Raw genomic sequence first — 13460 nt, forward strand, 5'->3', positions numbered from 1 at the left:
TTGTTCTATACATTTTGCCTGTTTGTTGTTTTATTGTGAATACCAATTGAGAAGTATGTTTTAAAGAATGCATTACAAAGAACAGGGTATGAGTTGTTTAAAAAAAAAAAATTATACTGATGCATGTTGTATTACAAAAAAAAAAGGCAGCATGTTCCACTTGGCTTTCAGTCCAACACCCTAATTTGTTATGACACCTCAATCAAATTTCATACAAATTAACAAGGCAAAATGAAACTCCAGTTCAAGTTAATGACTTCATTTCCAGTCATTGCTAACATCTACACCAGTAAGCCTTGTGTGGAAGAAAGTCGGGTCCATGGCCTGGGGAGGGAATTAAACTCATGACTTAGTTTCACTTTGAAATGCGCAAAAGGAGGTTTGTTTGTGTTCTCATCCGACAATATGACGATCACATACGGCGACGTGAAGACATTTTCTTCCTTCCATAATGTACAACTTACAGAATCGGAACATCACCTGTGGTCCCGCTCTTCCCGGAATACGTACATCCTCTTGCCCCCGTTTCTCGCCATTTTGTAAATAGCATAACAATCAACACATAAATTAAAAATACTCTACAAAAGAAAAAGAAACGTATGGATAGTTTTTTTTTTTCTTCCACTTAGTACTCTGAGGCTGAGCGCTAACTGTGCTAACAATATTTACAAGAGCCATGTGCATGCTTTGCTCACCTCACCCCAGAAAAGACGAAAAAATAAAAGTGGTGCCAGTTTTCCGTACTTGGAAAAAAAAACATACAAAATGTAGACAGTCGATGCCACTTCTGTACGACACGGTTAGCACAGTAGTGAGTACAAAGGCTGTTAGTTTTTGGAGAGTTTTGACCGGACAACAAAACACACAAAAAAGTGCAACTAAATATAACAGTGCTGCACAACTCTTCCAATTCTCCCAGGCATCGGGAAAAAAGCACAAGTCAAACTGTTATGGACTTCTAATGAGGGGATTATTTTGATTTCTGGAATAACAATGTGGTGTTTACTTTTTGTAATGAGCGTGCATCACCATGTGTTCTCTTGCCACACAGACAATGAATACGAGATTATAATTGATAATTTAAAAAAAAAACGACTTGAAATGATTTAGCTAAATTTATGTGATGTAAGAAATAATTTAAGATTTTCTTTCTTACCTCTGATGCTTTGGGACAAATTGACCTGGGACTGTTATTGCTGTTTCTGTTGAAGGACATATTACAATGGATTGAACTTTTTAAATTCAGAATAACATCTCATATACGTAAGCCATTGGTTTAATATTCTGCAGAAAATACATGGGTCGTTGTGCTCATTTTCACGATGTTGGAGAATTGGGAGGTCGGCAACTATACCTTGGATTTCAGCATTGTCAAATTAAACATTGGAGATGTTTGATCTGGCACAACTATGCTGACTTTTGGTGTCAATGAGTGTTTGTTCAGGGGGGGGGGGGCCTATAGTAAGGCCTTCTCTGAGTAGGGGGCGTGAGGATGCTCTGTGGAGGGTGGCAGCATCTGGCCAGAGGGGGTGCCATAGTTAGGCAGCGTCTGCATGGCGGTGGGGCCGGTCCCGGGAACCGAGTAGGCCTGCGCGTCGGCCGGCGGCATGGCACCCGGCGCGGCGTAGACGGCAGGCTGAGCCATGTACAGGTGGGCCTCGCTGGTCAAACAAACACAATGTCACGCTGGAGTTACTACCACATGAATACCAAGAGGGCTAAATGTACTTACTGTGTCAGAGCTGGGTGAAAATGGACTATTTTCATGAAATAAACTGAAAGTGAAATAAAAGTGAACAACAACCTTGCTATTTTATTCGAAAAATACTTCAAAGGGGACATTTTTTTCGAAGATTAAAATGTGAAAAACTTGATTGGCGCTCTATCGCTAATCTTCCTTGTCAGATTCAATTCCTTTTTTTCTCCACAGATTTGAAAATAAAATATACAAATGAAATATTATTACATAAGTACAAATGAAACAATACGTCTTTGTCTCCGAGTCCATGGCAGTCTCATCTCACCTGCCTTAATTTACGCAACTCTTCATTTTGCCGCTGACCAGCGTCGTCCCTTCGGCTGACTCGTCATATATTTCTTTTGTGCCACTCTTCGCTTTCTTGATCATATTGTCCCAAAAATTTCTTTGTGGTTTTCTGACAGCTTTTCTCTCTTTCTGTCATCTCCTCTGCAGGTAACCCGAGTGTACGTCATGACGTTCGGCGGTCTTATCTGACCTGTGTCCGGGTACGGGCTGCTGGCCTTGAAGCTGCTCCACGGGCACGTTGTAACCGGGCACGCCGCCGCCACTCATCCCGTACGAACTCGCGGCGGGGTACACCTTGCGGTGGGTGTCACAAACAGCCATTAGGATGTTGGCACCATAGGCGGAGCCGTCGGTGTGCATTGTACCTGCTGTTGCGTGGCGGCGGGGGGCTGCTGCATGTAGTACTGCTGACTCTGCAGCTTGGCGTACATGGCATACACGGGGTCTTCGTTCATGAGTTTGGCGTAGAGCGACAGGGCTTCCATCACCTTCACGTTGAGATCCGACAGCTCAGAGTGCTTCCTGGTCACACGGATGATACACGGGTCAACATGAATGATGACACTTGGCAAGGGTTTGATGATGGGAAGTACCGATCTATGTCCTCCAGTTTCTGGTCAATGAGGGGCCCCATTTGATTGCACGCTCCTGACATACAACAAAACGAACACAAGCTACATCATTAACGCTGTTGCATACTTAAATTTCCTTTGGTTGCTAAATCAAGTATTGACAGTATGTGTGGCATTTAGTATTTGAATGACGAGTTTACCTTCCAGCTGTAGCAACTCAACACTGTCTGACTGGTTGTCCGTGGGGTCTGCGCTCTGAATCATCTGCAGTAATTGGTCCATTTTGTCCTGAAAATACATTTTTAACACAACCCGAGTTTATCGAAGTATGGTGCCAATTGAGTAAAGTAGTGCCATTTTTACCTCATCAATGAAAACGGGCTCCTGTTCCGGCTCAATGGTCTCCACCTGAACGTCTTCGCTAAACTGCACCGTCTTTTTCTCCGTCTTCACTGTGAGAAGAGCAGAAACTGATGGAAAAAATGCTCCTTGTTACATAAATGAAGGCAGACTGTTTGGCGGGTCACCTGTTGTGGGCTATTTGTACAATACTATCTCCTATTGTGGTCTATTTGTACGTAATATACTGCCCCCTGGTAGCCTACATGCACACCTGACAAGGAGCTGCACAATCTATTGAATCAAAGCAGGAAACTCATGATGTACAAGTTCTTCGCATTATATTTCATGATGTCATTATGATATGATGATACATGTCTAGTTGTGTGTTTATGCGTGTGTGGCTGTGTACGTACTCATTTCGGGTTCTGCTGTGAGATCAGCTGTGACAAAATTGGAGGGGAAGAGGCCCACCCCCTGATATGTCTCCCCCTTCCACCAGTTGGGGTCGCTAAAATGAAGTTAAAAACATGTATTTAGTCACATGACCCACACACGCGTTGTTGACGTGGAGATAGGGTACGTATACGTGTTGACCTGTCATCCAGGACGGTGATGATCTCTCCCGACTTGAAGGTGAGCTCGTTGTCCTCGGCCGCCTCGAAGTCGTAGATGGCGCGCACCTTGCGCCCGTCAGACTTGTGCGCGGGCATCAGTGCCGAGGTGCTGGGGTAGAGGCCGGAGAAGGACGTCTGGCCCTGCTGCCGCTGCTCCTTCAAGGATAGCTCGATAGCTGCAGTTTCAACAAAGAGGGGAGGATGTTTTGCGTCTCGGCAAATTTAGAGTGTGCTTCAACTTGAAAAATAATTGGATTGAAGAGCCTCTTGCCTTTACCTTTGGCCAAGTCGTCGTCTTCTTTCTTGCTTGAGGAGGTGGCGGGATCCTTTGCCACCAGGGCGGGACTCGCTTTTGCTTGCTCTGCCGCCTGAGATCGAAAGCGGGGTCACACATCGTCCTCAATCTAAAGGCAACCAATTGCTGGACGCAGTCTGACCTGAGAGCCCACCATGGGAAACGTGACGCCCTGCTCGCGCAGATTCTTGATCATGGCCGAGATCAGGCTGAGTTGGGGGTCGTTGCGGAAGTCCTCGGCCCACTCCACCATCAGCGCCTTCAGCTTCTCGCACACTTTAGGGTGACCCTAGGAATAAGAATAACCAAACTAGAGGCAGCACAATACTATGTAGTCAGAACAATGCGCATGGAGACGATTGCAAACCTTATTTAAGACGTTGCTGACTTCACTGGCAAACTCTCTGGAGCACACTTCAAGGTGAAAGATCTTGCCACAGTTGGACACGCATGCACCAAGAAGCTGCCAGCACACGCACAATGACTTATTGTCAAAAATACACTTCATTAAGTATAGTAATAATAATTACATCTCATTTTTTTTCAAAGCCGTAATTCTTTATGGGGGACAGTATTGTGGTTGCTCAGGAATGTTCTTTTTCCTGAGAAAGACAGTTTTGACTTGAGTTCTGTGTGCTTACAGTGAGTGCCTGCATGGCCACATGGGGGTCCTTGTGATTCACACGTCTCATTATAGAGCGGAGACATTCTTTGGGCCTGCCAAGCAACAAAGATACAAATTAACACGGGCTACGGCTTAGCAATCGATTAGTCAGTCAATTATTTGATCGATTAATTAAGTTTTTAATGCATCCCTACATTCCAAAACAGGACATTGCTTTAAATTGACAGTGCAGAAAATGCACAAATGTTAATTAGGATTCAATTACTGCTTTGGTCCATAACATCATTGATAAATTTTATTTGCAAATGTGTTATTTTGATGAAACACGAGTCTATTTCCATGAAGGGCTTAAGAAACATGAGAATATTTTTAAGGGGCTGAAATATTAAATATGTGGACAATTTAAGATCAAAGATCTCTAAACAAAATAATAATATCATTTTGGTGATTGATAAGTTATTGATTAATGGCTGCACCTCTACATATAACTTTATAAGAGCGTATAGCAAAAAGTGTAACTGACCCATTACGTGACTGTCCTATCTTATCACAAATGTCCAAGATGAGGCCCCAGTCTTCTGCTGTGTTCATCTCACTGGTTGCTTTCTCTATGGAGGGGAAAAACATATGAACAAGGCAGTAGATTTAAAAATTAAACCATCGAATGAAGATGAATTATTTTTAATAAAAAATCTTTGCTGACAAAAACAAATCATCGTGATGACGTCCTGTACACCTGCTCTAATCACCCGGAGGTACAGCACGACTTTGTGAATACAAACAAGTCAAACTTTTAAGTGCTTTCACAAGCCGACTAAATTCTGAGTTACCCACCAGAAGTGTGTGCAAAATGCGTCATTTGTTATTTGAGTTCCTGTTAGTAAAAACTTTTCCAGGGCAGTTCATCATCACGTAGGTGAATTGATGTGTCAGGGTTGATACGCTAGCCGAGCTAACAGGCTAACAACACATACTCAAGGAGTGCCTGACGTGGATACCTTCGCCAAGTCAAACTACGCTTTAGTACATAAATTTGAATTTAACAAGTAGCGACAATTTCGTTTGAGACACCTTCAACAAAAGCCGCCCAGCCAGTCGAGACACTAGCCAAACAATGTTAGCATTTAGCATACTCCTTACCAACATCTTGGTCGAATGGGTTAGTGGCGAAGAGCGGCATCGCTGGAGCAACAAACGTCACCTTCCGCGCTTGTTGTCGTTTATCCTTATTTGGAACTATTCAAATGCATAGTAGCGAGCGAGCACTCGGTTGAATGTCGAAAAGCGTCGGCCGGCCGATTTTTCTACACAGTCACTCCTTCTCGCCAGCAACACGCAAGGCATGCTGGGAAAGCGAGTCAAAGTCCACCCCGGGGGTAAATTGCAACCAAAAAAAAACCACACACACACACACGATAATCACACTTTCAACTCTACTAATTTGTCTAAACTTTTATGTAAGTAGAAGTATGCGAGAGATGACGTAACCATACAGCTTGTGCCCCGTCCTTGTCATAAAAAAATGATGTCATTGTCACATGACGATTGTGATCACGTGACGATGTCTTGTCGGGCAACCTAATGTGAGAAACGTCAATTTCAATCTTAAAAATTCCAAATTAATTACCAGTCAAAATAATGTTATTTGTGATTAGTTAATATACAGGTATTTCTATATTCATGACATTTGTAATTTTTTTAATTTGTTAAAGTCAAAGTCAGCTTTATTGTCAATTTCTCCACATGCCAAAGACACACAAAGAAACCGAAATTTCGTTCCCCCCTATCCCACGGTGATAAGACATGGCCCACAATAGACAATCAAGTAAACAAGTAAACAACAGCGTGCTGAATAAATAATGAATAAATAACACAACAAATAAATAAATAAGAGAAGCAAAAAGGAGCAAGTGAGCGTACAGCAGACATTCCAGAAAATAGCGCAACAGTGCCGCACGCTACGCAGAAGGGGGTAGCGAGTTCAGGGTCCTAACAGCCTGGAGAAAGAAGCTGTTAGCGAGTCTGGTGGTGCGGGAGCGCAGGCTCCTGTACCTCTTCCCAGAGGGCAGAAGGTCAACCAAAGAGTGAGCCGGGTGACTCACATCACTCGCAATCGAGGTTGCCTTGCGGGCGAGATGGGAGGTGTAAATGTCCTTCAGGGAGGGGAGCGAAGCACCAATAATCTTACCAGCCATATTCACTATGCGCTGCAGGGCCTTCAAGTTCTGTTCAGTGCAGTTACCACCCCAGACAGCGATGCAACTGGTGAGGATGATCTCAATGGTGCCACGGTAGAATGTAGACAGGACTGCCTGAGGAGCACATGCACGCCTGAGCTTCCGCAGGAAGTACAGGCGGCGCTGAGCTTTCTTTGCCAGTGACGCGGTGTTTGCGGACCAGGAGAGGTCCTCACTGATGTGCACCCCCAGGAACTTGGTGCAGCTCACCCTCTCCACCACAACACCGTCGATGATCAGCGGCAGGTGTTTTGTGTGACCCTTCCGCAAGTCAACAACGATTTCCTTGGTCTTGTTTACGTTCAGCAGGAGGTTGTTGTCCCTGCACCACGTGGTCAGAAGGTCAACTTCCGACCTGTACCGAGTCACTCTAGGTATGTAATGCACTTTGCATATTAAACTGTAAATTCAGACGTTTCAGTTTCAATTAAAAACGTAATATAATTATATTTTCTTGACTTTGTTAATATCTTAATTGCTTAACAACTGTTAAGTCATTTATTCATTCAGAATAAAAATAAAATGTGTTTGTCTATGCTCAGTCAGCCAGGCAACCCTTGGTGGTTGAATTTGTGTGTTGATTTATTTATTCTTTACAAACTTTCAAATAGAGTATTGCCAACTACTAATGATATGCTTCTTTTTGTTTTTTCAAGAATGTGAAAATGCACAAGAAAAAAAAACCTTTTAGTGTCTATTTTTTGTGAATCTGTGCAGTTGTTGCAACCACAGTCTCATCAAGTTGATGAACCATAAAAACATTTTATTGCAGTGAATCTTGTGAATTGTTATTTTCAAGGGCGCTAATTTAACTACAGTATTCCCTGAATAATACACAAATTGGCAAATATCAATTATATATATATATATATATATATATATATATATATATATATATATAAAACTAATTATGTATTTAATAAGCGCCCGACATGCTATATTTGGTATTTGGTAAATGAATCATCTTGTAAAAATATACTATATACCGTATAACAATGCATATTGTGTCTTTGTGCCTCACGTACTGGCACGTTAAGGGAGGAAATAATCTTCTATTAAAACAGCAGCACAGTTCACGTTGAGCTTTCCTTTTAAATGGCTGGTTCCTGTTATAGTGTCTGCTGTATATCTTCGGATTAAAAAAAAAAGATTAACAACATGATTAGCAACTAAGGAGGTTGCATTGACGAATGAATTAGATGATACACATCCTCGAGGTCTTCGCTCATCAATACAGACCAAGATGGGCTGTGTAGGTGTGTCTTTTGCACCACAAAAAGGGCTTTTTAGTCTCTCCAAGTGAAACTCAATTTTTGCAACAAAGTCCTCTCTTCTTCATCTTTGTCCCCCACAAACTTGACTGTTCCACACACAGTCCACAATGATGCTACGAAACCGGAGTTGATACTGGAGGAAATAAGGCAAGAGGTAACATTTCGATTTTTAAAGTAACCCTCTCAGCCGTGTCGATAAAGACAATACTGACCACTGGCGGTCCGTTCACAGATGACGCCCAAGCGCTCGGTGCAGTAGAAATCATTCCAGTTGCCGTTTTGGATGAGACCGGCACAGTCCTCACCGTGTGCGTGACCATGCGTCCAGTTATCAGGCTGGCCCGGATTCCATTTCCTTTGAGACCAAGCGCATGGACAACATGGTTTAGTTTGGGTTTTTTTTCCCTCAAAATGAGGGGGACATCAATGAAGACTCACTTGAAAACCGGTATGCTTCCATCCACCCACTTCCACACATTTTCTTCTTCCCTGTCAGTCAGACCCAGCCAGAAGAAGCCCTTGCCTGTGACCATCTTCTTCACAAACACCTGAGGAGGAGCACGTTGTTTACGAAATGTTTCATTTTATTCCTCCCAAATAATAACTCCTACCTGTTCCTCATTGTTGTTAATAATGACCAAATGTGCTGCCTTGTTGGAACAAAAAGTGCTGGCTTCGTCGTAGTTGAACTTCAGAGTGGCAGCAGAGACGAAATAGCAGCTGTCGCCAAACCGATTAAACTCTGCTGGACAACCTAAAAGCAAATCATTACGGTTGATCGACTACTTGACAATGAACATTCTCAGTATATGTAGTGTTCAGGTATGCTAACGTGAGACCAACCAGGATCTGAAGTGGGGGCAAGCTGTGGCATTTGAGCCTGCTCTGTTGCCGCGCTTGGTAGTTTAGCAGTTGGTTCAGGAGCTGCAGTGGGCTTCGCTAACTTCACAACAGTCGGAGGCACCGGTGCAGGTAATCCTGGAGGACCAGGAGGACCGATGTGTCCAACAGGCCCACGTGGCCCCTCTAAGCCAGCAGGTCCCGCAGCACCCCTGAGACCCTGTGGTCCTTGCGGCCCTTGCAAACCCGGTAGTCCATCTCTGCCTGGAAGACCTTGAGATCCAGGGTCGCCTTTGTCTCCGGGGGTTCCAGGTCGACCCCCGGGTCCTCTTGATCCTTTAGCCCCAGGAAGGCCTCGCGAGCCAGGTGGACCCTTTGGACCTATTGCACCTTGTGGGCCAAGAGCACCTTTCTCTCCTTTCACTCCTACCATACCTGGTACCCCCTTGTCACCCTTATCACCTTTCTGGCCTGACTGGCCTACTGGGCCCTGGGGCCCTTTGTCTCCCTTGGGGCCTCTTGGACCTGGTGGACCTGAAAAAAACAATTATAAGCAATGTGTTCAGTTGTATGGCTACCGCTGAAGATACCTCTTTTTCCCGATTCCACCCTTGCAGGACCCCGTCTTACCCTGGAGGATGGTGAAGTTGGTGATGAGTTGTGAGTGCTTGCTATCCACCAGTTTCATCTCTTCCATCACCAAAGACAAGCTGTTGACTTCTTTGTCCAGTCGAGCCACCAACTCATCCTGCTGGGCGCGCAGGTTTCTGCTCTCGTCCTTGGCCTCGCCGACGCTGTTGTTCAAGTCCACAAGGACGTCAGAGTGGCGCATCACCGTCTCGGCGCACGACCTCAGGCTGTTGAGATCTGTGCTGATGGTGCCGAGCAGCTGCGCGGCGAAGCTCACGTTGCCCGTCACGCGATCGATGTTGCTCTCGTGCTTGTCAAGGCGCGCTTCCATCACATCAAACTTGGACGAAGTGGCGTTATCGTGGTCTCTCTGATGGTCCATGAGTTCCCGCAAGTTCTGATCATGTCCTTCGGTGAGGATGGAGGTGTTCTGGATCTGGCTCGCTAGCGTGCTAAGCTGAGCCCCCAAATCATCCAAGGCTTCGCCGTTGGACCGTGTCGACGCCGAGTTGTTTGCTGCCATAATCTGAAGATTCTGGACTTTCTCTTTGAGCCAGACTGTGTCTGCACGGGTTTGTCTGGCTGTCTGCTGTAGCGTCTGATAGTCATTCTTGAGTTTTTGCACCGCCTGCCCAGCGTCCTCCACCGTCTTCTGCAGCGAGCTTAGCGCATTGCGCTGCTGGGCTTGCGTGATGTTCAGCGCGCTGATACTGACCTGAGACTGACCCTGCTCTTTGAACTGACCCTGGATCTCGGACTGGAGTCTGGCCGTGTCAGTCTGCAGGTCACCGATCACGCCGCCGTAGGACGTCAAAGTCTGGTTGACGCTGCGCAGCGAGGCGGCGTTGCCCTTTAGCAAACTCTGCAAGGAGACTTGGCTGTCCTGCGTGTTGTCGCCCGTCAGCTGAAGTTCACTCAGCACGTCCCTGTTCTGGCTGGACCTGATGTCGATATCGTTCAGCTGGCTCTGCAGGGTCTCGAGATCCGATTTAAATGTCTTAATGTCACTGGTGGCGTTGACAGACTTCTCACCCGTGTGATAGTCTGAAGGGGAAACGTAAAAAGGTGAAAATAAAATGGAGCCTCTCCAAAGTTGCGTAACTTTGCGCAAGACTTCAGCCAACTTCGCAAGACCTTGGGTCAGCCAGCATCAACAATTTAACTATTTTCTTAGGATTTGTTTGTGAGCAGACAAGGATTGTACCATATGTTCCATGGATAAATGTCATTTGCGTGCCTCTTTCTGGATTTTTGTAATTCCAACAAGTATGTGATGGCCAAACTCACCAAGTTTCTTCAAGTCGGTCTCCACAGCGTTGATTTTACCGCCATATTTCTGCATTCCTTCGGCGACGTTGTCCATTCTCTGGACCACTGACAGAAATGAAAAGAAGCGTAGGCTGCGTTGTGAATTGACTACAGATGTGCACAAAAGCAGATGCCAATCCAAAATTGCATTTAGAAGCTGTTCAACCCTAGAGGGCACCAAAGTACATGCTGGGATGCCCTTCTTTGAGGAAATACAGCACGTGGATGAGCAAAAAGACAACACAGAAGACATAAAAAATTCTCGCAAACCATCCCCGACACCCACGAGTGCTTCACCAGACAACAAATTACCACCCAGCCATAAACTCTGGTCAGGCCTCGTTAAACCAATCAAGTCGCTGTGGGCTCATCTGGTCGATATTATGGAGCCAAAGCATTACAAGCTCACACACACACATAGCAATTGGCACTTAAGCGATATCGTTACACCTTAATCTTTATTTTGCTTCTCTATAATCTGCCAGTTGGCCCAAACTGCACCTCGCCTCTCTGTTAGGCTTCGTAACCCAATGAGGACAAGTGCTATAAAAAAAAATTAATGGATGTATAACGATCACCGCAGTCACCGTCACTGACCTTTGTAACCGAGGATGGCCACGGCGATCGTGAGCAGGGTGCAGAGCACGTAGAGCAGCGCGATGGCGGCGCGCAGAGCCCAGTCATTTTTACACTTTGTGCACTCGGAACCTTCCTGGATTCCTACAAGAGAAGGAGAGTCGAGTTAAAACACAAAACAAAATGAAAAGTCAAGTCACAAAAAGTACTTTTGTCCAAATCGCTGGTCCAATGGAGCAGCTAACTGAAATTCCATCCTTCCCACTCAGTGAGTGGGCTCGGAGAACCAGGTTGGGGGGGTGCAGGCATTCTGGGCCCTTCCATCTGTCCAAACATCCCATCTAAGGGGGCCCAGCTGCAGAGGTAACATGGGGAAGTCGTTTACGTAGAACCTCCTTGAGGGGGCACGACATCAGAGCCCCTCAAGTGCTTTGTTGTCTTCACTTAAAGCACGACATCAACATACCATGTAAACAAGATGAGTGCCTGCAGCTTTTTTGGAGGGGGGGGGTCGGTGTGTTTGGACCAGACTGTACCGTTCGAACAAAGATATACAAACATATCTTAAGAACCGAAAGCGTCTATGGACCACATACAAGACATTAGGTCAAGACCTTTTGCTTTTGTTTTTAGTCAGTCATTCAACTTTGACGCCATGTTGCACACACATGCCATGATAAAAAAATCAAATGACAATTTAGCATCTGGAAGATTTACATTTGGTAGTCAGTCTCGGACAAACCCAGGGAGAAGGCCCGAATGACCTCAATTCCCCTCGCCACACCTTTTTTTTTATTTGGTGGTCATATTACGCGTCTCCTCCAGGGGAGCAAGGAAGCACATAATACGGACTTGTGATTTCGCGTAGCTGAGTTGGACTAGCGCTGATATAGATCTTTGTGGTTCTGATCCAAACAATAGGACTCTGACTCGCATGTGGATTACTGACAAAATGTGTATCCACATGAGGCTCATTTGAAACACAATGACCTCATTCCGTCACGGCAAGCAAGCAAGTAAGCAAGCAAGGAGACAAGTTTGCGGCTTCTGTGTTTGCAAGTCAACTGAGGAAAGTAAACTAGTCTGAACGGCTCTCAAACACAATAAACGCGTTCACTCCTGTTCACTGCATTTTTACAAGCGCGTCGCCGATTGTTTGTGGCTTTTTTTCAAAAAACACACAAGCGGCAGGCTAACAAGTGCAAAAGCTCCACGGATGGATGCAATTATCTTTCCGCCTTGTCCAAATAGATGTCGTACAACTTTCCAAAGTAGTCTGTAGATTGCGCAACCTTGCTTGAAGTTGGTTTTTTCCCCCACATGATGTGAAATGACGAGTTACCAGGAAGCGAAACGATAACTGGAAGACTCCCACGTGAAAGTTATGCTATGATGAGCAGCAGGCGCTGATTGTCAAGTGCTTTTTGAAAAACATATTCAAACATTGTATTGGTGTGAGAATGTACTACAACTACCATAAACATGTTAAAGAAAAATAACACAAATATTTAAATGAAACGCTAAGATTGAAACACCCGTGGGTCATGATTTAATGCTTCAATTCACTCCTCCTGGAGTGCTCATGACCAGCAGGTGGCAGTAGAATACAGCCATGCAGACAAGTGAAGAAAACTTCATGGACTACTACTGTCTACTTGTGTTGCTCCACCAATTGTGTTCCAATATGCACCATTTAAAGATTTCTGAAGTGCTAACTGTTAGCATGTCAAATTCCTCTTCTATGTTAGCCTTAAGATGGTGGGCCATTCTTGTTGATTGGGTGTTTTAAATACACAAGGTGTGACATGTTTTGTAAAGCAAGTTTTAAATATTTTCTCACAACCAAATGTGGAATTGCCCCTCAAATCATGGTGTGGACTTTTATTTTCGAGTGGTCACACGTTCCGGGTGGTCCACGGTGTAAGGGTGCTAAATCAGCATTGGCCTGTGTGTTCACTCTCACGTCAACGCACTCCTGTTACAAGCATACAAACACGAGCGGCGCTAAGCTTCCCAAACCGAGGATAAACGAAAATATGTTTCTTTTTTTCTCATGCATGTTTCTTTCTTCAAGTCCCAAAATACTTGAGAGATGACTCA

The 13460-nt window shown here is 44.9% G+C and overlaps 1 protein-coding gene across 1 annotated transcript in view; it reads right to left on the reverse strand.

The window, feature by feature from the left end:
- LOC125984576 (collectin-12) overlaps positions 1-13460 on the reverse strand; it is a 20184-nt gene continuing 6724 nt past the window's right edge. The window contains exons 4-25 of the mRNA XM_068648698.1: positions 11382-11504; positions 10764-10850; positions 9477-10520; positions 8850-9380; positions 8618-8760; positions 8445-8554; positions 8244-8361; positions 8106-8139; positions 5636-5677; positions 5019-5103; positions 4512-4587; positions 4238-4333; positions 4013-4159; positions 3847-3943; positions 3556-3751; positions 3375-3469; positions 2983-3071; positions 2820-2907; positions 2641-2695; positions 2413-2569; positions 2238-2341; positions 1-1661 (exon numbers count right to left, since the gene is read on the reverse strand). Coding sequence (XP_068504799.1) covers positions 1457-1661; positions 2238-2341; positions 2413-2569; positions 2641-2695; positions 2820-2907; positions 2983-3071; positions 3375-3469; positions 3556-3751; positions 3847-3943; positions 4013-4159; positions 4238-4333; positions 4512-4587; positions 5019-5103; positions 5636-5677; positions 8106-8139; positions 8244-8361; positions 8445-8554; positions 8618-8760; positions 8850-9380; positions 9477-10520; positions 10764-10850; positions 11382-11504 — 3722 coding nt within the window. The 3' untranslated portion in view covers positions 1-1456. The remainder of the gene's footprint in view (positions 1662-2237; positions 2342-2412; positions 2570-2640; positions 2696-2819; positions 2908-2982; positions 3072-3374; positions 3470-3555; positions 3752-3846; positions 3944-4012; positions 4160-4237; positions 4334-4511; positions 4588-5018; positions 5104-5635; positions 5678-8105; positions 8140-8243; positions 8362-8444; positions 8555-8617; positions 8761-8849; positions 9381-9476; positions 10521-10763; positions 10851-11381; positions 11505-13460) is intronic.

The sequence above is a fragment of the Syngnathus scovelli genome, chromosome 17 (genome assembly GCF_024217435.2).
Source record: "Syngnathus scovelli strain Florida chromosome 17, RoL_Ssco_1.2, whole genome shotgun sequence".
In the NCBI taxonomy this organism is placed as follows: Eukaryota; Metazoa; Chordata; class Actinopteri; order Syngnathiformes; family Syngnathidae; genus Syngnathus; species Syngnathus scovelli.